The sequence below is a fragment of the Cydia fagiglandana genome, chromosome 6 (genome assembly GCF_963556715.1).
Source record: "Cydia fagiglandana chromosome 6, ilCydFagi1.1, whole genome shotgun sequence".
Lineage (NCBI taxonomy): Eukaryota > Metazoa > Arthropoda > Insecta > Lepidoptera > Tortricidae > Cydia > Cydia fagiglandana.
Window position 1 is genome coordinate 9653110 of NC_085937.1, and position 27848 is coordinate 9680957.

Sequence of the window (27848 nt, forward strand, 5' to 3'; positions counted from 1 at the left end):
TTAGGCGTGTGGCTGCGCGAGCATGCCCGCCAGGCGCGAGCCGGGCCGCGCGAGCAGCGCCGGCAGCGCGCCCTGCTCGGCCGTGCGGCCCGCTTCCAGCACCACTCCGCGGTCGTAGCCGCGCACCGATGAAACGCGATGCTGTAACACACATGTTAATATATGAGAATAAATTGAAGCTCTTGTATGTAATATATGGCGTTCTGTTGCCTATTATAACCTCTCGTGTACCGGGATATTTTTTTTTTAAATAGTAACGAGAGCTTAGGTACCTAATAAGCGCTGATATTGACATTATCGTTAGATATTGTAGATTTAAAAATAAGACTTATTTTTAAACAGATGAGTAAAGTTTATAAAGTATATATTTATTTATATTGGTGGCGTTTTATCACTTTAAAATTGATTAGTATGGGTTGAACTAGATATTCTAAGCTATAAATATCAGAGCATTGACCTCGATGGCGAGTTATTTTATCTGGCCCGGTCCCAATACGATATCAAGCTTGTTTCGTCACCACACTGATCTAACTACGCCATGGCATTAATAAAATCGGAAGAAAACTTTTTAATTGAAAAGTGATTAAATTCCATAGTTTCGGGGAGTATATTTTATCTTGTCCACACTGACCCTCAATGTGGATATGACTTACTGCATATGGACGTGATATTTGCCCGTCGCTCCAACCACTGAGTTTTGTTATTATTGACAACGACGGGACTTAATCGCGTAACATGAAGTTTTAGATTTACCTCCGACTTTTCAAGGACGGCGTTGTCACCTGAGTCTTGTTTTCACATTGTGGATATGACGCTGATAATGGTAGTTTCAGACACGGCGCTCTTTATGCTGGTCAGCAGACTTCGCATAGCAGGCGCGTCCAGCGGCGCAGCGCCCAGCCAGGAGCGGTCCTTCACCCAGCCACAGTGACCTTGTCCATTCATTGTCGATATGATCCTTACCGCAACTGTTATGATTGTGGTGTCAGGTACGGCGTTCGCTATGCTGGCCAGCAGGCTCCTTTCGGCAGGCGCGTCCAGCGCGGCGCCCGGCTCGTCCAGCAGCAACGCGCTGGCCAGCCGCGCGTGCAACAGCGCCCTGGCGGCGCTAGCTCGCGCTGCCCGCCCATCGCTCCAGCCGCACCGAGTTTTACCCACAGAACATTCTGGAAGAAAACATATTAAACATCGGAAAATTTGTTCGGCTAAATCGGATTGAGGCTAGAAGATCAGCTGAGAAAAGAGAATCATGACGTGTCTTCAGAGCAAACAGCTTATGTATCAGCGATGTTGCGCTTTTCGCAATGGGATGTTTAAGCAAATTATTTTATGTGTTTCCATACGTAATTTCAAGGCAGGTACTAAAAAGTTATTGACATTTTAAAGTGCTGGGACTCGAGGGGTTAATCCAGGATGACGAGTGATGAACAAAGACAGATTAGGTACTTATGTGGAAAACGAAATCTAATAGGTGCTATGTACTTATATGTGTTTAGGCATACAATCTTACCTAAACCAGCAGGTTGACACGTAACGAAGTCAAAGAGTCCGACTGCTCTGATGCTGTGCCATATTTCTTCATCCGTATGAACGGCGAGAGGATCCAAATTCTCGCGCAACGTGCCAGAGAACATAATAGCCTCCTGTGTATGTCAAAAACACATTAACAATCTTGACGTCAAATAGGGACTATAGAGAACATGTGCGTTAGCGGGATTGCCACCTCGTGAGTCTCGTGACCTTTACGCTTTACGCACTCTAAAGTTCACTGCAATCAAGAAAGGTTTCAATCGGAAACTTAACAAATTGACATTCACACCAGTAAAAAGGTTGCCCTGTGCTGTTACATACGCTTCCTACAAATAGGTATAGATAGCTTTATAGTCCTACAATTTCAGTTTTGTAAACATGCCTGTGGTAGAACGACTATTCGATGTCGAAGTGTGCGCAACGGCACGCGCGTCGCGTCGATTCCATCGATAAGGACGCGGCCGCTGGTGATGGTGGTCCCGCCGACGCAGGACAATAGAAGAGTGGACTTGCCGCTGCCACTGCGACCGCATATCGCGACCTGAAAGTTTTTTTGACTGTACATAGGTACCTACATTTGGCTCGATCGTTTATATGAGCGCAGCACTTGAATTGATTAATAAATTAACGTACAAAAATATTTTACTCAAAACTTATATAAGTACCTAGTACCTACACCTACATATTTGGGTTGCATTGTTTAAGTTGGCGCCCAACGTGGGACAAGTTACTAATTTGTTCATATTTTGCTGAAGCTACACATTCACACAAGGTACCATTGTGTAACATACCTTTTCCCTAGGATTTATAGAAATATTGATGTTGTGAAGTATTGGAAGCGTGCCTGGCTCTTGACCTTGGACGGTCACGTTTTCAAACTCAATCTTGCCATCTCTTTTCCAACCAGTTGGTATTGGACCTTAAACAAAACAATTTGTACCTTATCAAGATATTTTTATTGCTTTAAAATATGTGTCTTAGCCATATCCTGAATTTTACTTAAGGTTGCTATTATAAATTGAGCATGAACCGGGGTTGTAGGGATTTGGATACTATCAAGAACCTTATACATAATATAATTTCATAAAGTCGGCTTACAGTCCTCCCGGTAATCTTCCTGCGGTACAGCAGTATGCGCGCGGACGCGTTCTACGGCCGCTAGTTGAAGATCCAAGTCTGCGCGGCACTTGGCCAGATGGGCGAGGAACGCTGGCAGCAGCAGGGAGTAAGCACCAGCCAGCCCTGCTGCCACTGCACTGCCGCCGTACAACGCTACGCCAAGCGAGACGCAGACTGCTGCGGCTCCCACAAGATCCTGAATAGAAAATTAATCTAAGAGGTATAATATGTATTCGGACGGTTTGGTTAGTACTCAGTATACATCAAAGTAAGCAGTATAGACAGCCTCTTGTCAGCTTCTAAATCATAGTATCCCTCTTTGGTAACTTGAGGTTAAATTAAGTACCTGTTACCTAACTAACGTGATTCCTCCAGTAGCACATGAAATCCACGCCACAAGCAAGGACGAACAGTTACCGTTGTTAGTTCCAGAAGGCGAATATTGGTAGTTATTCGTTATTCAACGGCATCGCGTTGTGGTTGTACAGTCATCAGCAATAGTATCTTACACAACTAGGGCCGCAAAAATATGTGACACGTTCTTATTTGGAGCGCAATAAGAGCGCGTCATATATTTTTGCGGCCCTAGTTGTGTAAGATACTATTGCTGATGACTGTACTCTTAATAGTAGATTAGAGAATGGAGGGAATGGTTAGGAATGGCGACGTGATACGTGACCAACTAAAAAGTTAGTTACCAGCGTAAGCCCCAGCCAACGTATAGCCGAGTTGTGTAGTAGAAGGGCGTTGTGGTTGCGGTCGAGCCGCTTGAGGAAGGCGGCACGCAGGCGAGGTTGTAAGCGGCCCGCGCGCACTGTCCCGCCTCCGGCAAGCGTCTGCGCCGCTAGGGACACCACCCCTGCTGCGCTGTAGGCTTCGCTACGTTGGAGTTCTCTGCGAATAAAAAAAAAATACCGAACATAAGAAAATATTATAAGCCTAGCAAACCTAGTAGCACTTTCACTTTCAGTCATTTAGTCACGTTTGAAATATATCATAGTAGGTACTTATAGTATTCTGATGGTGTAACTTTGTCTAGATTACAGCAGTAAAAGAAATAAGAATGATAATTACCTCGCGTTGTGTAAATACACAGACTGCAGCCACAGATAGACGAGGCAGGCGGGCAGCAGCGCGAGCAGCGTCCACGGCGCGGTAGCCGCGTTGACGAGTAGTGCGGCCCCGCACAACAGCGCTAGCTGTGCCCATCTGCTCACAGCAATGGGCAATTTCTGAAAAAAAAAGGTTATTAGCAGGCTTTGGACATCACAGGTCACAACTGTAATAAGTATTCATTGACCGAGCGAGCGCGAAGCGTTTTAGCTTGGGCAAAAAATATCTTCTTATAAATGTCCGGCTGTCCCGGTCTGACTGTTCTCTACGGGTGGGATTTGTCAACCGATTTATGAACGAATGTGAAATTTATGAACAGATTCAATAATTATAAGGTATTTTTATGATTGGGTTTTCGGAAATAATTCAAAATGGCGGAACCATGGCGGTTCGCGAGGAATTTAGCTTACAGAGTTACTTAGACTTAAAAAATCTTTCCACACTTAAAAAAAACTTGATGAGTTAGCGGCTTGAGTTGCTAACCAGCGCTTAATTACCTATGCACTGGATATATAAATAAATAAATATTATAGGACATTCTTACACAGATTGACTAAGTCCCACAGTAAGCTCAAGAAGGCTTGTGTTGTGGGTACTCAGACAACGATATATATAATATACAAATACTTAAATGCATAGAAAACACCCATGACTCAGGAACAAATATCTGTATCATCATACAAATAAATGCCCTTACTGAGATTCGAACCCAGGACCATCGGCTTCGCAGGCAGGGTCACTACCCACTAGGCCAGACCGGTCGTCAAATATATATACCTTGTCTATGACCGCGATATCCGCACCAAACCGCATGAGCGCGGCGCCGGGCGCCTGCTGCAGCGGCGGCTGGTGCAGCGCGGCGTGCAGCAGGCGCTCGTGCAGCCTGCGCCGCGCGCGGGCGCCCGCCAGCGCGCACGCCGCCTGTGCGCCGCCCGCGCAGCATAAACCCGCGCAACACACCAGGACGTAGTTGCGCACTGACTCCCACATCTGCAAATACCAACGACTCATGTGTCATCCTGTTGTGCATCCTAGAGGTGGTCAATCAGAGGTTACAGGGTTACAAAAGGTCATTCCTGTGTAAGTAAATAAATATGTACGAGTAGCTTGTTTCGGTACTACTACTACTTCTACACCATTTTATTTCAACTATCATCATCACTCTCGATTTAACAAACTGTAAAACATTTCGCTATATGTACATATATGAAATTTTATAGTTATCTGCTGAGTGATGTTAATTAGTCGATTGTAGTTGATGCAAATGGCTAGAAGTAGAAATCATTCGTCTATTAAATCAATGTAGCTTTGACTACCACGGCAGTAGGTAGCATATGGCATTATTTATTGTCAGTAATAAATCATACAAACTGTGCCCTGTTTATCAAAAGCTTGTAACTTGTAATACAAGTGGAAGTCCCTTTCTAACAAAAGCTGTCAAAAAGAGACTTAGCCAACGCCGCGTAGCCAACATATGCCAATCGCTTACGCTCCGTAGCGATCGAAACGCAACTGTCACTGTCGCACTAATAATATTATTATGAAAGAGTGATATAAAGACACAAAGCGTTTCGTTGTCGAAGCGATAGCGATTGTAACCTTGGCTAGGCCGGCTGATATATTAACTTGGGTAGTATTTTACAACGCGGTGCCACAACGGTACCTGTTCGTCCGTAAAGGGCGCCTGCGCGTTGCCAGCGGCGGTGTAGCCGAGCCAGCAGTCTGCGGCGAGCGCGAGCCCCTGCGCCGCCGCCGCCGCCGCGCAGTACGCCGCGCCCCACCAGCCGCACGCGCGGGCGTAGGCCCACCAGATCGTACACTAGAAACAACTTATGGCTTAAGTAGGGAGTGCTCCCGGTACTGGTATTCCATAGAAATACAGTACCGGAACCGGGAATTCCCGGTTCTCGCCATATAAACTCAGTACCGGCAGCATTCCCTAGTTAAGACTAGACGACGAAATTTGATTTCTGTTACCTACGGTACCTTTGTCCCAGTGACAAAAATAGAGACAATAGCGGCCTTGTTGACTGTGACTGTACAAAAACACAGAGTTCATAGTGTTTGATCGTACCTAGGTACACTCATTTTACCAAAATCTTATAGTTTTATTCCCAAGCAAGAACAGATTCATACTTGTTTCTAGAAATGATTTATTGTTTTACGCGATTTCACACTTCAAAATTACCTATAAAAAGTTTAGAAATAGGTTTATTGGTGGTGGCTTGGTTGGTGTTGTTAATGCTTATCATAAATAAGAATAATGAGAATTACATTTTTGTAATTAGGTATGTTACCAGTGTAAATAAAATAACGTACCTCGCTAACAGTTTCTCGTTCTTCCTCTTTGTTCACGGCAGGCTTGTCAGGCATAGCTAGTGCGACATCGACTCCGTTAGTGTCCGTCGAAAAGCAGGAAGTTTCAAGAGCCGTTTCATTTGCTGTCCCTGTTCCGAAAGAAACTTGTCAGTTGGTGCTATATACATAATCGTAGCGTATTATAAAAATTTGTACCTAATTGTATTGTAAGGTATAGGTACCGTTTGCTTGAGTTTCTTCAGGTGCACTTTCTGAATCGGAACTTATTAGCCGGCGAAGAGTTTTTGGTGTCCATCTGTAACCAAAATATCAACCTGCATCAACAATGCAAGGTGTTCAGTTTATAATGCAAGGGGCCAATTAGTAATCAATTTTTGGTTCTGGTGCGTTTAGGGGTCATCCATTAATTACGTCACACCAATTTCTAGGTTTTTTGACCCCTCCCCCCCCCTTGTCACACTTGGTCACATTTGGCAAACCCCTCCCCCCTCGCCAAATCGAATTAAGTAAGTACCTAAGTATTATTAATATTTTATCAAAATATTTTTGACGATATAAATATTAGTAATTTTATAACCCAAAACTGCTTAGGAAAGAAAATTAAACGATTAAAAACTATTTTCGTTTTAAAAACTTGTTATTTAAATGTACAGCGAACTAAATAATTTAAATAAATTTTCGGTTACTGATGAAGTTAAAGTGACGTCACAAAGTTTGTGTCTCCCCCCTCCCCCATGTCACAATATGTCACATTTTCTTGACCCCTCCCTCCCCCTAAACGTGTGACGTAATTAATGGATGACCCCTTAGATTAAACTTGCATGTCGTTAATACGGCGTTTTATAATTATAAATATATAAAATGAACCTATAGGTTAAATGGATTATATACGCTTCATATTAACACCGCTAAGCAGTAAACGTTTATCAGCTCTGTTGGCCTGACTTCATGAGTGTAAAGGTGCGGCGCAGCAACCACCGCAGTAGATTGGCCTAGCTCACTGTCTTGTAGGTAGGTACTAAACTCATCTGTGCTCACGGCTGCGTACGTCTCTCCGCCATCTGTCACCAAACTCGTATTACTTAACCCTTTTAATGCTACGCTTACCGTGGGCACGAAGGTTGATATTGATGGGTTGTAGCCGCACGCTTCAGTTGATGTCTGTGGTCTGTGGCGGTCAATGAACTGACCTTCCGAGTGTCCGATGTGGTCGTGGCCTTCTCAGCAGTCGCCGTAGTAGACTGGCCTCTCGACGCAACCCCGCATTTGATTCATCTGCGCTGACGGCTCGGCGCACGTCTCTTCGCCACCTGTTAAAATGTTAGATTACTTATTAGGTTTTCACTTTTCAGAACACGTCATAGTTCTCATGCAGAAACACCAGAGAAATGTTACTTAGTAAATCAGGGAACTGTAAGTTATGTAGGTACTTGTAATTATGCACAGAAGGAGGAGGCGAGGAGAACTGGCGCGACAGTGCCGGTCGCTGCCGGATCGTGGCCCGCCGCCAGCTGCCACCGGCGCATGTGGGGACCTCGGCCAGCAGGTGCGCCCCCGCCGCTTCGCTGATACCCACCTGATGGAAGAAAGAGAAAATAAAGGTAACGAAAGGTTCAATAGTACTCGTAATCGCGGCCCGCTGTAGCTGATCGGCACTCACTAGTAGGCCTGTCAAGAGGTTCGGAAATGGTAGGATTATTACTTTCAAATTGGATTTTAATGTAATGGATATAATATGTGACATTCCACGGCAAAAGGTACCTTATGGTGGCTGGCGCTTACGTCGCATAGCGCCGCAATAATATTGGTGCGACGTTAATAATAGCGTAAGCGCCAACCGCCATAAGGTACCTTTACCCGTGGAACGTCACATATAGGTATAATATACCTACATACTTATGTTGTATGCCTCGTAGTTTTGTTAATGTTTGTATTGATCGGACCAAATTATTACCGATCAAATGTTACTCTCCCCGTGGTAAATTACTATGCCGTAAATATATCCTTAACTTTCTTTGTCATTAGTGAATCGAATCGATTATTATCTTTATTTCTAACAATATTGTTTAGCCTACAATGCAACACGAGGCGATGAATCGCTCTGAACTGCGCCCCAGGTTGACGTCAACTGCCTATAGACATTTACGGGCAAAACAATCTATTGTTCGATCTGTCCAAACATCTATAGGTACTATTTTATATGACTGGGACTATTCAAATCATTACATTACAGCGTGATGGAAATGTTAAAATTGCGTATTGAACCTATATTGAACTGCATACATAAGTAACTATAACGCATCAGTAGTTGTGTCGGTACGTATATAGTAGGTAAACAGCCAATTTACTGCTTATATATCCAACCGACCTAACGCTCTCATGAATTAATTACATAAATTGGAGTTGCGTTGTGCCTTAAACTAAGTAATCCTACAAAATCGAGCTGCTGAGTGTCACAGCAGCTTTTCGCGCTACGGTCGCTCGTTCTGATGTTTCCAGTCTTACTTACCTACGAAATTGAGAAGTTGTTGGTAATCACTGACATCCCTGACTTACCCCTATAGTAGTGTCCTCCGACAAGCTCCTGTTGAATCTCGCGCGGCTGAGTGCGCGCACGAGCCTGGTGCGTTCCCGCGCCGTGCCCCCCGGAGGCCCGGCGCCTCCACGCGCCGCTGCCGCTCGCGCTTCCCCGGCCAACCTCGCCCAGCGCGATATCGCCGGGTCGTTGTCAGTGGGCCGGCCAAAACCAGCTACACGACCGTCTTCCATCACTATAATCTGAAAATACATTTAAACAAAACATATAAAACAAATACAAAATGTGTTCCCAAGACTACCTATGTGTTCGTGGTTCACTATTTATAACGCAGGTCTGTATTTAATAGTCATCTAATAGGTAATAATTGAGGAGACCCATCGACATCAATTTGAGTTAGGCGTAGTGATTTAATAAAACAATGACTGCTTAGATCCAACCATTTCGTCTAGAATATTTATTACCTACATCGCATCGTACATCGGCAAAATCGCATGTGAGTCACTCATCCATCTTTGATTACTTTTTCCGCAATCATAACGGGCTTAGCTACCGTTAAAACCTGATTCTATGGGATGCCTGCCAGATTTGATACAATTTGATTACTGTTAGTTGATTGTTGAAGTGTTAAATGACTTACCAGATCAGCGTAATGCAGCAGCTCAAGCCGGTTAGTAGCTAGCAGTACAGTGGCCCCTCCTCTCGCGGCGGGAACGAGGGCCCGCGCGACCAAATGCCTCGCCAGCGCTGCGTCCAGCGCTCCCAGCGGTTCGTCCAGCGCTAAGAGTCTGGCCCCTGAGTAGAGAGCACGAGCCACGCTCACACGTACGCGTTGTCCCCCGGATAGAGGCGAACCCTGGCTGCCGAGTTGAGTCGCGTCACCTTCTGAAGTTTACAAAGACATCATGAATTATTTATTCTCATCTTAAAAGCCCAACAAGTAAGTTTCTCGCGTACCGGGCAAGAGTTGTAAGTCCGGTACCAGGCCGGTGGCGCGCAGGATCCGCGAGTACTTGCTGTGGCACCATGGGCTGTCCATCACGATGTTGTTTCGCACCGACCCTTCCAGCAGCCATGGCGGCTGCCCCGCGAACCACGTTGAACAATTTCTAAAAAATATTACAAAACTCTGAATTTCACGGTAAGTAATTAAAAATATTGCAATAGGTAATATGTAGTTTTATAATTTTCCGCTAATTATAATCACAACGTAGGTGACCTTCTATCGTTCGTTTGAACGGCTATGTTGGGAATAATTTTATAAATGCAATTCTTACTAAATTCCGCAAAATCCATTGACTTGGCGTATACGTATAGACGTATACTTAAGTCATTTAGGTAAGTACCTAATAGATTTTCTTGTAAGTTTCCGATTTGCAACATTAGTGTTGAGTACACCCATCAGCGTCCTTATCCATAATTGTTCTCTCTTATAAAAAGTGTTGACTGAGGTATTTCTACCAAAATGCATATAAAATAGAAATATGACATAATGATGTTAGCCCATATCTATTTGTATACCCACGCCTTATTAAAAATACATCCCGGCGATCTGGCCTTCACGGAATTGTATCGATCCCGCTAGTGTATTCGCCTTATTCGATTGGTTTGTGTATGGATATAATTGTAGGGAAGGCTGTAATTAATTTACATTCAACATTTACCCGCTCCGACAGACTTCACCTCGATCAAAGTACATCTCTCCTAGAATGCAGGAGAGAAAAGAGGTTTTCCCCGATCCACTGGCGCCAACCACCATTATGAGTTTTCCTGTGAAAAAATGTTATATGTAAAAAAGATATATGTATAAGAATTATCAATGATAAAATAGTAAATTGTGTTACCAGTAGGAATGTCTAAATAGTCAACTTCTAAGGCAACGTCATTCTTTGGTCCCCAGCTGAATCCTGCATTTCTAAATCTAATTAAGATTTCTTGTTTATCCTCTGCAGCATTAAACGTGTCCTCGTCTGAACACTGGTCGCTACTCAGATCATCGGCCTCATCCTTAGCAGGGTTTTCAGTTAAACTATCGTCTGGCTTGACATCAACAAAAGCGTCGTTAAATGTATCAGTCGATTTTCTTTGACAAACCGCTTCATTATCGTCTTCTCTGATGTTCTTTGATTCCGGAAGATCTAAATACCGTTTTATCCTGTTCGTGCTGACCTGAAACCGTTGTGAACACCTTTATTAACTGGTAGTGCTAGTGCATTAAAAATGGCAGCAATAAAATGAGATGAGAAAACATTGATGTCGTCTTACCATCGCCTGAATGACCATGAGCACGGTCACCGGTAAGATAAGTAGCGGAACGGACAGCTGATTGAAAAGTGCTAGGCCAGTGAAAATGTTGACTGCTGTGAATGTGTTACTGTCATCTAAATAATAGTACACTGTGAAGGTTATCATTGTTACCAATATCGTAGAAACTTGAGTTGTAAAAGCTGAAATCAAAACAAATTTGTGTCGATATATACTACCAACATGTGTCGAACGTCGATGCCAATCAAACACCATCTAAGAAATCGGCGCAAATGAATAAATTAAATCGGTGTAAGTAGCAATCTATTTTTATACTTTATTGATTTGAAATCAAATGTAAATAGTGGGTGTTTCAGATGTTAAAGAGTAGTTATGTAGGTTTATACGTACTCAGAGAGCTCCAGTAAATTGATTCTTTGTTTAGAAATTTTAGTTCCAGTTCTCTTAGGTTAAGAATTTTCTCGTTAAAGAGATCCTCCCATACGTAAAGTTTGATTACGTGCATCCCTTGCAATATCTCAGTCAACTTCGACATTCTGTGGTCAGTACATCTCCCAATTTCTTTAGAATTGTCATATATTTTCTTCCCTAAGTAGAATTGCAAAGGAGTGATAAACAAAATGCTAGCTGCTGAACCAATTATTGCACTTACTCCCAATTTTGTGTATAACAAATATAAAATAACAGCTACCTGAAATGTTGAGGAATGTCAAAACATACAAATACTTTAATAATTTAAACTATTTAAAGAATGATTCGCTATTTCAGTTTATATATAGTTACCGCCTTTGCGAAAAAAAATATAGATATAGCTTTGTAAGTAGCTTTTGATCATTAATTATCTAGCGACTCTGACTGTGTTAGGTATTCATTTGTTTTTTAATAGGACTTGCATAAAGTCACTTGTCAAATCATGAAATCACAATACCTTTAGTGGTATAGCCCACGTATAATGGCAGATCCAGACACAGGACATGACGTTATAAGTGTCCTGCGAGACCAGGTTGGTGAGATGCCCGGTCTGTGTGTCGGGCTCGGGCGGGGCCAGCAGAGGGGCCTCCTCACCCGCGCTGTCGGGTGATGACCACGGCGCCAGCCGCATGCACTTGTCGTACACCATGCCCTGTTACCGTCAATTCAAAACAATCTAAAACACGCACTTGATTTAAGTTTAGAATAAAAAATAGAAAAAAAAACATTGCAAAGACTAGCCCTATTGCAAAAGTAGGTATTAAGTATATTACAGCTTGCGACGTAGTGTAATATTTTGTAAGATGACTCGATGATGATGATGATGATGGTATAACCTACGCATAACGGACGTTCCAGCCTGAATTGTCAATAATACGCATAATTGGGTATTTTTATTTTTTCAATCATGAATGATCCAGTTAATGGAGATAGGTAGGTACATACTTGTAAAGCCGTTTTTAACCGGGTCCCTTCAACTGTCACTAAATGCGTCGAGTTTTGAGATAGGAAGCCTTGGCTTATCAGCGCCAACGTCACTATAAGGAGCATTATATATCCATTACTCAAAAATTCTTCCACGGTCACCGGAGCGTCTAAATTATATTCTTGTCTCGCGTCTTGTATGTATTTAATGACCACAGCCAGTCCCAAAGGCGGCACTACGCCTATTAAATCGCTAAACAATTTCAGAACTCCGGCTACATAAAAGTTTGGCCACACCATACGAATGTAGCACGTCCATATACTAGAAGGGTTGCTTTCAATTTTAGGTTTCTGAAATAAAAGTAAAAGAAAAATAAAATAGGTAACATCTATGAGTGAAATCTCTCAAGCATTTGAGACGCATAATAGTTATATGTTAGCTAACCTTATGACTGTCATGAATCTTCTTAAGCTTATCGTAATGTTTCACTGATCGTTCGTCCTCCGGGAGTTCTCCTAAGTCCTCTTGCTCCAAAGGTGATTCATATCCTTTGTACAATAGTGAATTAAGCCAATAAAACGATATTTTCGAATAAAAGTGGCTGTCGTTATGCAAGTAACTGATGTCGGTTAAAATGTCTGATGAAGATTTTTGAGTATTCTGAAATCGTTTTGTAACCTGCAACAAAATATAGTTTATGAAACAAATACATAGAATAAACAAAAATAAATAAAAACAACAAATAGATAGGTAGGTGAAAACCGCATGAAAATCCGTTAAGTAGTTTTTGAGTTTATCGGGATCATATTACAAAACACACAAACAGACAAGACGCGGCGGGGAGGACTTTGTTTTAGATATAAGATGTAGTGATGTTATACATAAGTATTATGGATTTAAGCGGCTTAGGTTAAGTTAGACAAATTAAGTTTTTAAGCAATATTTTTGTCAAGGTAGAGTTCCGATAACGGCTTCCACAAGGAATTGATGAGGGAACCCCTCAAATCTTATATCGATTTCGGTATTTTATTATAAGATTCCAAATCACTCAGCATCCCTGTTAATCGCGTTAGAAAACAGAGACAAGAGAAAGCCATTTAAGTCATGTGCAAAGTGCATCAATAAGACGAAGGCTAATAATGGAAGTACGAGGGTCGCACTGAAAGATTCGGGAATGGGACACTTAGAAATAACATAATAGAAAGAGGCATATAATTTATAAAAATGTAACTCTTTATAAAACTTTTAAGGTATATTCCATTTGGTTGTCATTTGTATTTAAGAATTACTGGCAATTTGAAAATTGTATGTCGAACATTATTTGAATTTTTGACCAAGTGATTTTTCGAATCATATTTTTAAACGGTTCTCAATATGCCCTCATCGAACAAATAAAAGTTACAAAGGGCTTCTGTTATTTTTTTATGAACTAGATTTCATCGTACGTTCGTTTGCAGTTAAAATTAAATATGAAAGTCACTTTCATTTTATCCCATGGGTGATCTTAAAGAAGCATGTCATTCCAAAGCGACGTCAAAAATTAAAATCGCATTTGTGCTGTTAATTAAAAAGACTGCCAAAAAAGTTGCATATCGGCAGATTTCGACATTCCTAAATATTCATATGACAACAGTAAAAAAATCTTTTATATACATATATATGTAAAAAAAACTTCAATTCCGTTGGCTACTCCACGAATTTCATACAAAACCACTAAGGCCCCAAAATCGCCATACAAAAAGGACTTTGGGATTATGAGCCGTGTGCATTACAGAATGATTACTTTCAAAAGAAAATTTATATGCGTGGTCAGTTTGAGTTTAAGTATGCATTAAAATAAAGATTGACTGTCTAGATGCGACAGTTTTCTCTATTCCCGACATTTTCAGTGCAACCCTCGTATATAGGTTCAAAAGGACTTGCTAGCAAAGATGCTGGCGCCAGCCGAGTGTGTCGCGGACGGCGGCTGTCTGGCTGGTGCCCGTTTGACTCTCGGAGCGGTCACTTTCCATGATAGATACAATAAATGTATCAAAAATAGGTACTTAAGTATCTGATGAATCATACCTATGTCTGTTGAGTTGAGGGTGTCGCGTTGACTTATTAATAGTTTTATTTTTCAACGATGCAATACATAATTTTATCGCTCACATCGTTTAAGATAATTTGCGCTGGCGCTGCGCGTTGATTTTATAAATCATAAAAATATGAAGTACTTAGCATTAGTTTTCCTACAATATTTGGCAAACTTCTTCAAAGTTTATTGTTGCCAAGAAATTATATAAGTATTAGGTACAGATCGAGATACCTATCTAGGTGTGTTTAATCATGCAAAAAGTTAATTAAGCGTGTCAGCTACCTCGTTCAGCTTAGCGTGACTCGGGCACTATCCTAACTAGATAAGCGACATAATTCCACTTAATGGGATGAGAGAGTCCCTGTACTTTAGTACGTGGCAGGCATTATTATTAAGTGCATAGAATGGTCTAAGCTTGGCTAATCGCCCTAGGACGCTGACTTGACGGCTAGGATACCGTTGCGCGTAGATGAAACAAATTAATAACATAATGTTAGTTGAACATTCTTCCTTCTCATAATCACTACACCTTATAAAACAAAGTCCCCTGTCGCGTCTGTCTGTTTGTGTGTTTTTCGCGATAAACTTAAACATTACTGAACGGATTTTCATGCGGTTTTCGCTTATGGATACAGTGATTCTTGAGGAAGGTTTAGTGTAAAATTTGTTAACCCATGCGAAGCCGGGGAGGGTCGCTAGTTATAATATATAACTTATATAAGTATAGGTATGCCTTTAGGCGTACATATAATTAAATGTATGCGTCACGTGATATTTATTAGAAGTAGGTAAGGTTTACTCGGGTAATTCCGAATGTCGAAAACTGTCCATATATAAGTCTATATATATATCCGAAAAGAGACTTTTATTATGATGGAATTTAGGGTCATTTTCATCTGATTTTCGGAATTATCCGACATTCGGTATTACCCGAATACACCTTACATAGTTTAATTAAATATTTTCTACGTCAAGTAACCTCGATGTTATATTTATGTAGCATGCAACGACAGTCTCTGTAATTAAAACTCGGAAAGAGATGGAGCATAATTATTCGATGTTGATCTTGAGCGAGCACGCATAAAGCGTAACGTAATGTAGTGTTTGTTTTAATCACAGCCTTCATCGGACACAATACTAGACTAGGCTGTAGGTATTAAGAAACTGCCAATGTATCATAATTTCATTCCAAATATTTAAGTACGAATACGACGACCGATCTGGCCTAGTGGGTAGTGACCCTGAATTGTGTTCGAAGTTCGAAGTCCTGAGTTCGAATCCTGGTAAGGGCATTTATTTGTATGGTGATACAGATATTTGTTCCTGAGTGATGGTTGGTTTCTATGTATTTATATAATATATATTATATCGTTGTCTGAGTACCCACAACACAAGCCTTCTTGAGCTTACCGTGGGGCTTAGTCAATTTGTGTAAAAATGTCCTATAATAAAAAAAAGTACGAAATTGACTAGAGTTGTCGCTCGCATTCATTTACAAGGTCCTCTTTAGGTTGCGAAGTTCTCCGTAATTAAAAACACAGTAGGTAATAAATATCAAATATTTTGTGCATGAGTAAGGAGAAACGACTGTAAGCAGAGGCATTATGAGTACGTATATCAATAAAACGCCTATAAAACCATATACACGCAGGAGTAACAAGTGGCAGGCAAATGTACTTTTCATGTGCAATTTAATTGTGGTAGGGTGTTTTTAGGTCAATGGCGATGGGTCCCGCTGTAAATGTGAGTCGCCGCGTTTCAAAAGCCGCATGACATTCCTCTGCGCTACAGCTAAAATGATATGCCAACACGCATTAATTCTCATCAAGCTATTATAATGCCGTTCCACTTTCCGTTTACATATATCGCATACTTGTTGATAGGAATCTTAAAAGCGGGGTATGAGTATTGGAATTAGGTACGTTTGTTTATTTTTGACAGACCATTTGCCTACTTGAGTTTATTTGATCATCGACATTTGGAAAAGGCATCTACTTAAACTCATGCAGCATCATTGTTATGTACCGTCAGCAAAACCATTAGCTTCGCACACCTTCCTACAAATCTGTATGCTAATTATGTACTTTACTAACTGTACCTAAAATGTATCAGTCATAAAAGGCCTATAGAGTGACAAGTGCTCAATGACAATCAATTTGTAGGTATTGGATTAAATTTGTATTGCAGATTTACTGCGTGAAGCATGCTGTCAGCAAGCAGCGAATTTATTCGCTTGTACGTAGGTACCTTCTTTAGAGATTGAGAATATTTAGGCGCCAAGGTAAAGATCTTGTAAACATACCTCGTCATAAAAACAAACGCAGTCAACTCCCGCCATTATAATCGCCATGAGCAAGGTGACAGCATGGATATAGATTTCTATTTGGTTTGGCGCGAGTCCCGTCTCGAGTTGTTGCCATATGACAGCTGCCGTGGAAACTGCTGTGAGGAGCCAGTATATGGCGAGGTAGAGTAAGGAGGCTGCCGATCGCCGGGTCCAGAGCGCCACGTGGAGTGCTGATGAATGAAAGTGTTATTTATTTTACAATGTAACAGTTTCAATATAACAGAAATAAAGGATACGTGGAAAAATTTATTGTGTCGGGTATATAAGTCGGACTATTACAAGTTCCACCTGTGGCTCATGGTTACTTTTGGTACCTATCCGTAGCCGTATATACCCACTTTTATTTCATATTAATCACATTAGACAAAATAAGGTAAACGCGCTCTCAATTATTGTAATCCTGAACATTCTGACAAACTAATTATAATCGATCAAAAATTTCAAAGTCAATAATGTAAGAAGAGCAAGAGTTCCACGTAGATGAGTCAAATATTGTAATGATTTTATATGTCATTTACCCGCAGCGGAAAGCCAGGCTAGAGGGGCGAGGAGGGCAGCAGTGAGCGGGACCACGAGGCTCGGCCTCAGTCCCGCGGCCGCTGCTCCAAGGATCATCGCAACACCCAGCACCAAACTTGCGGCACCTCGCACGTTCTGGCCTCGCCATCGTTTGGGGTTCCTGTACGTAAGTCAACTTTATTGGAATGTTATAAAATAACGTCGTTGCCAAGAACAAGGTTAGCCTGAAAGGTTAGGTACATACCTAGGTTGGCATTGGCACGCATGGGCAACTAGCATAAGGTAATACCTATACCTAAAGTGAAGCGAAAGGGTGGTCGTCTGCCAATAAGAGCTAGAGAGGGGCAAGGAGAGCTCGCAGTTGTCGCAACAAGTATGACTGAATACTAACTTGTGTATCCACGGGTGTATGGTGTATTGTTGAGTTTGTGCAGCAGCGTTTGGTAAGTACCTATAGGTACCCCGTTATACCCGCAGCATAAGTAGGTACTTATGTGAGAGCGCAGAAACTAAGGTGATCATTTCGACGGATAGTGTCTAAGGGGTCGTGCACAAATCACGCCAGGTTCGATGGGGGGAGGGGGGTCACGAAAAACTCACGATAGATCACGTTGGGGGAGGGGGGTATAAGGAAACCTCACGTGTATTTTTCTATAGTACCTAAACGAAACTAAGAAAAAAAAACCAACCACATGAGTAAATACCTTTTCTCGGTTTCGTTAAACATAAATCTTAACTCTGCACTTCAAAATAGCGAATGTATTTAACGAAAATAGAAAAATAAACAATATTTTCTAAATACAACACTATTTATCTTAAAATTAGGTCGAATGAAAAAAATTCAAAAAAATACACGTGAGGTTGCGTGGGGGTAGGGGGGTAGCCAAAAACCTCACCAAATATCACCAAGGGGGAGGGGGCGTCAAAAAGTAGCCAAAAATACCTCGCGTGAAATGTGCACAACCCCTAACCTGTGTAGTGATGGCTTCGCGCAGCAGCATATGAGCGCAGCGGAGATGGTCGCGCAGTAGAGGTGTAGCGCGTGCAGCGCAGCGGAGAGAGCGCGCGCGGCGCACGCGCTGTCGCCGCGCTCGCACACCGCCTCCATGCCGCCAGCCTGCAGGTACGGTCAGCCAAGAAAATAGATATAATATATACAGGGTGGAAAGGCACGACGATCCTTTCCGCAAAAGGGGGATTGTTTAGCCTAAGCTCTATATTTTCTCCATAGAAACTATGTTAATATGGGCAACCGTTTCTAAATTATGGCCTTTTAAACATCCATGCAAAAAACTACTTTGTTCTAACCCTAACAGGTGACAGGGTCAATGAACTTACTTGTAAACAATCAGTATACGACAGGAAATTATGCTTATTTGTTGCCATCTAACCATTCTTAGGTCTGCTTACAACACGGTAAGAATCGTTGCAAGATTTTCGCTTTCTTAGTGGTTCCACTTGTTCAATACTTGAATGAAGTAGTTATGTTATTCCTTAATATTAATAATACTAACCACAACATTATTTACAACGACTGTTCAAATTGTGACATTGACAACCACTCAAAAGTACGCAATCGTCTTATAAATATCTCTGGTTTCCTTGACTGATAAAAAAGGTTTTAGTTTCTTAACACGTTTCACAAAATTATTTTCGAATAATTGGAAACTATCTAAAATAATAAAAAGTACAACAACGCACCAAATGAAGTTGCAAAAATGAAATACTAAGAATAAATCAAGAATAAATACGTCTTAAATACCTAACTAACAAACCTTCTTGCGTGGTAGGAAATAGACAAGACGTCTGATATTTGAAATTAAATTGTCATTGAACTTTACTTATCTAATGTCATTTTCTTATGTGTAATGTTAAGTAGATGCTCGTGGTTATTTAAATTTGTGGGGCTGTGTAAAAGATATGGTGTACCAAACGGAAAGTGAAACTGCGGATGAAATGAAACATTAAAGGCTAATTGCTGCTTTTGACAATCTGCAGAGGAAAAATGACGAAGAGCATAGTACACTATCGCATGGGCAATGTGCGCGGGCTCGGGAGCCGGCTGCGGCGTACATTTGAACACCGTATGTGAAGATAAGATAGTGTTAAATATTTGCAAAAAGTAATTATCTAAGAAAGTAATAAAATTGTTTGTAATATTTTTGCATTCATTTGATTTATTTGTCATTTATGCGTCATTCATACATCATTGCGATTCTGTCAACGATCGGAAAAAAGCGTAAAGTCCCGAGCTTTCCCGACGGAGATCCTTAATCTAGCCGTCATGTGCACATGTTATAGGGTTATCACCACAGTTAAAAAGTAGAAAATTTTGTATTTTTATTTTTAACTCAATTAACGATTCTTACCATTACCAATCTGCTCTGTATCACTTAAACGACCTAATACTTCCGGGAAGGATCGTCGTGCCTTTCCACCCTGTATATGTAGGTAGGTGGTACCTACCTCATAACGTTTTCTTAATTACTTTTACCCTGGAATTAAGTTTGATTGGCTAATACTCGCTCCGTCTTGTAACTGCTTTGATGTATGTATTTTGATAATGGAGATAATTTAATGTCTGCCGTACAAGGGGTCTCATAAATTATGGCATGCCACAGTAACAACGCAGGTAGACCAGCCCAAGAGCCACGGAAACAACTTAACATGACCTCAGTAAAAGTTGCACGGTTCTTGAGTTAAATACATTAAAACACACTTCAATCAAACACACTTCGACAAGCATTTAAAAAAACTTATAAAGTTAAAATAAAACAAGATTCGTTGCAGCTTGAAATACTAAACTAAAAGTATAAATCATAAAATATATCGAAGAGGTCCATTGTTATTATTTTATAATAGATTGAATACCTAACTTATGAAAGGCAGTTGCGGTTTATAACGAAGACAAACGTCGACATTAGTCAAGCTTCTTTCTTATTATTCTCAAGAATTAGTTGGTAATTCTCATGTAATTTATTTAAAATATTATAGTAATTTGTAGTCTCTCTCGACAGACTTCCTGGGGAACTGGTAGTACCTACTTCATATTGAATAGATATTTAGGTATAAATAAGCAAAGAAAATTTGAAATAGAGGAATAATCTCAAAGTAAATTATGTAGTCAGTACTTTTACTACCATCTTTCGACACAAATGATTAAAACTTTTAGAAGGCCATTTGACTTCGTTGTATGATATTTTGTGACATTTTCAATCGTAGAAATAAAACCATTTGCTTTTGATTGCTGAAACTAAAAGCAATCGCTGCTTTGTCAACGAAATGATCAATGTTGTTCGTTGTTCGAGAAAAACGCTAGTGGACAGAATAGCCCCTATGACGGAACTAGCCACACTGAATTCTACCTAATAGGCAATCCTTATACCATAGCGATTACTAAGCCGAGAAAGCCGAGTGAGACACAGTGTAGATCAGACTTTATTTAAAAAAAATCGCAACATTCTTACTTTGTATGCAATTTCATAACTATTCTCGTAACTAAGAGGCATCAATATTTCATGGTCCGAACATTTGTTCGTAACTTTGTTGAGTAAGGCGGATGCTGACCCACGGGATAAACCCGTGACGTGACGCGATGAGAGCGAGCGCTTCTCAGAAAACTGAAGAGTTACGCTTTCGTCGTTACGCTTAAGGCAATTGATCTTCATCTATAGAACTGAAGAGTCCATGACTGACTAATGCCGGCTACAAACGTAACTATAAATCGTAGCGATTAAACTGTGCAGTCCGATTTGCGCAGTTTAATCGCTACGATTTATAGTGGACGTGTGTAGCCGGGGTAAGGCTCTATCCAATTAACGGCTCGAGAAACTAATGTACTAGGTAATTGTATTATATTTACTTAATCAATTTGTGAAGAATTTTAGTCCAGTCAATGCAAAGTCGACGTTAAGCGGAAGAGGTGGCTTACCCAGACGTCTTTCTTTCTAACGTAACATGCGTTCTTGCGAAGACAGTCAAGTTTTACGTAGGTTATGCGGACCCGCTTTGTCCAATCAAAAGATTAGTTTGATTTGGATAGTTCCTGTTCCGTATATACATGCGGTTTAATGATGTATACATATAACAAAGTTTCTGGCGTAACTATGCTTAGGGATAAGCGGAATAGGGATAGCTTCTGCCTCCTTTGGCAAACAATAATCCCACGAATAGCATTACAGCCGGGAAGTATAAGTACGTAACTATGGCATTAACATTTTTTTTTACCTTCCTTTAAATGGCATATCATGAATAGGAATTATTTGTGCGATGCTGTGAAATAAATATGAATTAAGTATATTAATGGGAGAGGAAAACCTTTGCTTCGTAAACAAGGTAACGACAAAGTAGTCACAGCTATTGATAGAATCACAATGTCAATCCATTTATTTTTTAATATCGAAGAAAATTTCTGTTTCAAAGAACTTCATTGCAAATATGAGAGAATCTCATCTCGTTATAAGAAAAGCCTGACCAGTAATAAAGTATCGTCGGGTGGCAAGCAAAAGTCACTAAGTATAAAAGTCACTAATATGTTATATAAATTAAGTCACAAAATGTTTTCACAATTTTTCTGTAGTAGTATTATTTTACTGTCATTTTTCTCACTGGTGGTTGATCATACCGTGAGTCTGTGCGCGCACTGCTAGGTTCCGGCAGAATACCAGCGCTGTGGCAGCAATGCTGCAGCACATGCTGAGTCGGCGCCTTTTCGCGACTACACAGTCGTGACAAAAAAAATCCTAGTATGTAGTTAGTAATTAGTTTAGTATAGTACTTAGACATAAGTTTTAGTTTTATTCTTATCATAAGTTAATTTTTTTTTGTCACGATAATGTTTTGGAATAAAGTTTGTATCTATCTATCTATCTATCTAAGTACTAGTTATCAAAAAAATAATGTAACAATGCACTTTATTAAGTTCCAGTGTAATTCCGCAACATGGCGCGTGATCATTTATTACTGGTCGATTCTTATTGAAGAAGGTAAGTTCTCGCTTTAAAGTTTATTTAAATAAACTGTTTCAGCAGAGTATACCTAGTCAATAGTCATACCTATAGATTGATGAGTTTGATGACTGGCTGTGTGAACGACGTTACCTCGCCTTACGAGTAACAGGAAGGCATTGCATACTAAGTCCGTTTTCAATGACTTTGCATACACTTTAGGGATCTATGAATAGGTAGATATCTACAACGCCAGTCGTGCTTAGCGAAATAAATAAACAATCTGCTTTAACATCAGTTTCACGAGATTGCAAGATTTTGCTTTTTTTTTCAATAAGACAATAATATTAGGTACCTGAACCTACCGTGCTTGATTAACTCAGGAAGTGATTGTCTTTTATCCTTAAATGTACGGATTTTTAAAAACCCATTGCCGTGAACACTTTTGTAAACCGGTCTAAAACTTTAATTAGGTATAGGAAGGTAGGTACCTCTTGCTGGCTACAACATGACAAACCAATAACAAGGGTATGATATGATTGTGCCCGTGGAGTAAGATTCAAAGGCATCTGTTCGGTAAGGTGGTTCATCTTAGACCTTGTCTTGACCGTCAAAGAGGTTTAATTAAAATCTAATGTAAGCTTATTCTAAATAAAAAAACCTGTAAATACGTAACTACGTAGCTACTGTATACTTTGCACATGAAAAACATCTCGAGTGCTGAGTAACGTATCTAATATGTTATTATATTGTACGTTTAGAGAATCATTTGTCTATTCAATTAATACACCTCAAGTAAGTATTGACAAGATATTAATACTTAATCGGCCCCTCATCTTGGGCATGTACACAATACAGGAAAAAAAAACAAATAATAACCTTTTATCTAAAACGATGATTTGATTAATTTGTTGATTATCGGTCGTGAAATATTAGGTATATTTATACAAAATTAGTGTCAAGACAATAGGTGTAGTTAGTGACGACCTGACGACCGATGAGAATCCGACCTTCCTGTGATTAAGGTGACAGGCATCTCCCCGTGTCATGGTTTAATGATTCAATGGTGGGAAAGTCAGGTGAGTTCAGAGCTCTCTTCCGGAAGCGGGTCTAACTGTAAACCATCGCCACATGAATATTGAATATAGCGAATGAATGGCCAAATTACAACAGCTTTTAATCATACACAAATACACTACAAGTTTCGAAACTATACGAACGGATACATGAAGTTTCTTTAAAAACCACGTTTCACCGGATTGGTAGTTTTGAGAAATACCTACCGAATAGGTGCCTAATTTTAAATTATTAATATGCTGCTTGGTTATAATTTTTTACCAATTAATGTGATGTGACATAGTTATTATAATTAATTACTTCCTGCTCATACATAATGTAGATAATTATTTTGTTCTGCTGTTATGGTTACTTGTCTGTAGGTAACTGTATTCTGTTTTTAGCATTTATAAGAGTTTGAGGTAATTTTATATCTCATGCTTAATATCATGTCATGTGTGATGATACTCATACAATAAAACTTGTAGTACCTATGTAGGTATGATAACCATAAGTTTGTCAGTCAGGCTTAGCATTTTCAATGGGCCGAGATGTTGTTATCATTAACCAAAACAAACTCACCTAAAACTAAACAACTTTTAACAACACTGCCGAATCGATCCAACTCACTGCACTCTCATTATTGTAAAACGTTCCATTGCATACGGATGCCGATGTTCATGTTCATTCATTTGGCATTGTGCGGTTTGTTTTTATTTCGTCGGTAGATTAAACGCGGCGGAGGAACATCGGTACTCACGGCGCCGGTTGCTGTGTGACTGAGTAGTGAGTGTAGTGACTGTAGTGAGTTGAGCAGCCGCCAGTTTGCATGCGTGTGAGGGACCGACGCGTCACGGCGACTCCGCGTCGCCGCCGCCGCAGCCGCTAGCGTGGAAGCACTGACCGACCTACCAGAGGCGTAACTAGGGGGGGGGTTGGAGGGGGCACGTGCCCCGGGCGCCGTCCAAGGGGGGGGCGCCAAAATGGGCAAAATACCTCCCATAGAAAATGGACCAGCCAAAATGTAGGACACAGACAAATTTTTTTTTCGCGACTTGCTCAGTAGGTGTAATCCCAAAATCTCCCTGGCAAGGAAAATGCAGTTATTTTTTAGCCAACCTGTATACAGGATGGTCCAAACCTTGACGTCCAATTTTTTTTTTAGTATCGTCGTCATGGGTTATCACTTATCAGAATATATATACCCCATGATTAGCCGATTTTTCGTAGTTTACGAGTTTAACTTTTAACTTTTGTTAAGAAATTCCGGGGTGAAGCTTTGCTTTGCTTTTATGTCTTCTAATACATGTTCGTGGTATTTGCACATATAACATGAAATAGCGATGGGGAAGTGACACCATAAAATAATAGTAGAAATAACAAAAGAGGACTTTTTTAATGAATTACTAATTTGGAAGCTTTCCACCTCAGTTCCTTTGACCGGCGACTCTGAAAAATTAGGACTATTAAGTATCACTTTTTTGACCTTTTAAAAAAACTAAGGGTCTAGCAGTTTCTAAAATAACAAAAAGTCCTTGAAATCGCTTGTATTTTATCATTATTTATTTTTTATTTATTTAGGTAAGGGCAACATCTAAGCTTGAACTCAGCTCAACTCAGCCAAGTGAGGATGCTGTTGTTTTAGCAACTGCGCCGTTGGTCAAGGATTATGTTACAAAAAGAAACAATAAAGTTCAATTGTTTTTTTTTAATTAAATCATCACCCCAGAATTTCTTAACAAACGTTAAAAGGAATAAATATCATAATTCGAAAACTACGAAACGTCGGCTAACGTACATATTCTGATAGCCCACAGCGTGAGAAATTTAAAAAAATTATGGACGTCAAGGTTTGGACCACCCTGTATAAGACATGCCGTGATAACATCGCTCGTTCTGTGATACTAGAATGTCGTGAAAAACCTGTGTCAGGTTTCGATGTGGGATCGGGACAAACTAGTCCAATTCAATCCCACCAAGACTCAATTTTGCGCGTTTAGGGCTAAGAAAACCTCATTTTTCAAGGCACAAGGCTTCCCATGTCAGGGAGTATTGGGAGCCTCGGTGTTGAGATCTCCATCAGTGATGTCCAATAATTTCGTAGCCACCTTGCTGGGTAGGCTGCGCTCGTATCCAAAAAAAAACTCGGTGTGCTCAATAAAGGGAGGCGATACATTACTCTGGGGTAGACAGATCCCATTTATTGAGTACTGCTGTCACCTTTGGGCAGGAGCATCTGGATGCCACCTTGGACCCTTCAAATCAGTCCAAAGGCGCGCTGTACCTGTGAATAGTCTACGATCCCAAACTCACAAGCGATATTGAAACTTTAAGTCTAAGGAGATCTCCAAAAAATAAGTGTATAAGTTTTAAAATGGTCGGCAACGCGCATGTGACCGCTGACCATCAGGTGGGTCGTACGTGGGCCATACTGAAAGTTTCTGGATTCTGAGCAATGAGACGACTTATTATCCTTATGGTATATTTATTGTTTTACGAGGTATATACCTTCACTATTTACACACTTTTACATTCGCTGGAACCATTGTGAAAAGCAGCAGGTCCAGTCTTCCTTAGGGACCTCTTCGATGGCTTTGTGGAAAGCATTCACTGCCACTTCCGGGCTTGTAAATCGTAAACTTCTGAGTATTGCTTTAATTTTGGGAATTAAAAAGAAATCACATGGTGCAGGATCGGGGATATATGGCAAATGAGTCATTAATTCCACATTTGAGGCCTTCAAATACACATTCGTTGCCTTGGCGGAGTGCGCTGACGCGTTGTCGTAGTGGAGGACTATTTTGCTACTAGGACGCTTTTCACGAACTTTGTCAAACACTCTGGGCAAGCACGTGTTTACATACAAATCTGCAGTTACTGTCTTTAAGTTTTCTAGCGGTATAGTGGTGTAATGCCCTGATTTGCCGAAAAAAAAAGCAACCATTTTGTTACCAGTGCTTCGATTTTTTTTAACTTTCGTCGGTAAGTCTTCAAAAGAAAAGACCCACTCCGCCGATTGACTTTTCCTTTCTGGTTCAAAGCAGTAAACAATTGTTTCGTCACCTGTCACGATATTATATACAGCCGTTGATTGTCCTCCGTCAATTTTTTTTATCATTTTACGGCACCACTCTACACGCAGTCGTTTCTGGTCTTCCGTCAAATCGTGCGGTATCCATCGCGTAAAAAGTTTCTAAATCTTAAGGAGCAAATGCAGTATCTTTTGCACCTGGCTCATTCCAATGCCTAAGGTACTACAAATTTGCTGACAGGTAATTTTTTTGTCAGTTTCAATTAGTTGTCGTACAGTATCAATATTACTATCGATAACCGCTGTCGCCGGCCGTCCTTCACGTTCATCGTCATGTCCTCATCTAAACTTACTAAACCACGAGTAAACAGAGCTACGAGATGGGGCTTCATCGCTAAATGCTAATTGAAGTCTTTGACAACTTTCTTGCTGAGTTACACCACATCGAAAATCTAAAAAAAAAATTGCTTCGAAAATTTTCACGACTTAAATTCATTGCCACAACGACACACGAATTTCAACCCAACGTCACGATGAAAAAACAAATGACAGCCTCACAAATTAAAAAGTAATATACTGCCAGAGAGTTCCTTTTTCAAACCCTATAATTGTTTTTTTAATTATCGTTTTCTAAATGGCCAGTTCCAGGAATTATCAGTATGCCCTAAGTAAGCTTGTTAGCTACCGATGTACTAAAAACACTTTTTTGTCTCAATTAAAAGTAAACTGTAAGTAATAAGTAAAAAAGTAACTCTTTCGTTAGTTCATTTCGTTTGGGGGGGCGCAAATTTGGTGCCTGCCCCGGGCGCCATATCCTCTAGCTACGCCTCTGCGACCTACCAGCGCAGCCAACGATTTAGTTCACTATAACAGGTTGTTTTTCTAGTGCACTTTCATGCATAATGCAGCCGGCGCAGGTAGATGCGAGGAGTTGTGTGCTCTTCTCATGTATAATAATTTTTACAACCGCAATTCTTTCGCATACTTTGTTAATAACTCTGCATGTAGGTACCTAAAGATTTGTTGGAAACACAATTTGTTTTCCTTTATTTGTCATGAAATTGGAACTGGTCGGAATTTAATAACGCACGAAGGGAGAACAAACACCGGTTTGTTTGCCAATGACGCAATCATGTGAGTAAACTGAAACAGATGCGTGCCATTGATACAGATTCTTGACCCAAAACTCGATAGATAGATTCGTTCGTCGTTTATCACAAAGACAGTAGCATGTGTTACGGGCACATACAATGTATTGTGGGTTATGTTGGTCAGCTGAGTCGCCAATGTCATGATTGTCATGGTGCGACAAGTTTTTGTCCGTGGTCGGTGAAGGGCATGCGGTGCGGTGTTAGCACAGGTTTTCCGCCTATTGACCTGCATTCTTGCGATACACCGGCTTTCCTTCGACTCTCGCTTGGTTTTCAAAGCTGCCGGGAGCATTTTGTACCTATCTTGATGATCGTATTATAGGACTGGGTTTGAACCAACAGTTTGCTATTTTGTTCGTAACACAAAATCAGAAACAAGCGCAGTGGCTTCAAAAAGGATTTTTTTTAATCACATTTTAGCGGTCTTCCTTAGATGAAATTCA

At 40.5% G+C, this 27848-nt stretch overlaps 1 protein-coding gene across 1 annotated transcript; it reads right to left on the reverse strand.

Annotated features, from left to right (window-relative positions):
• Positions 1–27223, reverse strand: LOC134665506 (ATP-binding cassette sub-family C member Sur). The gene is made up of 29 exons (XM_063522481.1): positions 27091–27223; positions 23806–24131; positions 18193–18338; positions 17221–17381; positions 16658–16872; positions 12723–12956; positions 12299–12628; positions 11811–12005; positions 11273–11573; positions 10883–11064; positions 10462–10786; positions 10282–10387; positions 9575–9726; positions 9258–9502; positions 8638–8859; positions 7512–7657; positions 7272–7391; positions 6303–6376; positions 6082–6209; positions 5426–5581; positions 4540–4752; positions 3724–3881; positions 3348–3543; positions 2629–2845; positions 2322–2449; positions 1913–2071; positions 1511–1643; positions 964–1166; positions 1–141 (listed from the first exon to the last, which is right to left on the reverse strand). The coding sequence occupies exons 3-29, from the start codon at positions 18327–18329 to the stop codon at positions 1–3; spliced, it is 4977 nt and encodes a 1658-aa protein (XP_063378551.1). The 5' UTR covers positions 18330–18338; positions 23806–24131; positions 27091–27223.
• Positions 27224–27848: the final 625 nt, after the last annotated feature.

Bases quoted from the DNA above. Each gene is read 5' to 3' on its own strand.
- LOC134665506 (XM_063522481.1), bottom strand. From the start codon at position 18,329: ATGGAGGCGGTGTGCGAGCGCGGCGACAGCGCGTGCGCCGCGCGCGCT. The intron at 7,392-7,511 runs GTACCTACATAA...ACATTTTAACAG, and splicing joins CCTTCTGTGCATAATTACAA to GTGGCGAAGAGACGTGCGCC. The intron at 5,582-6,081 runs GTACGTTATTTT...AGTTGTTTCTAG, and splicing joins AACGAGAAACTGTTAGCGAG to TGTACGATCTGGTGGGCCTA.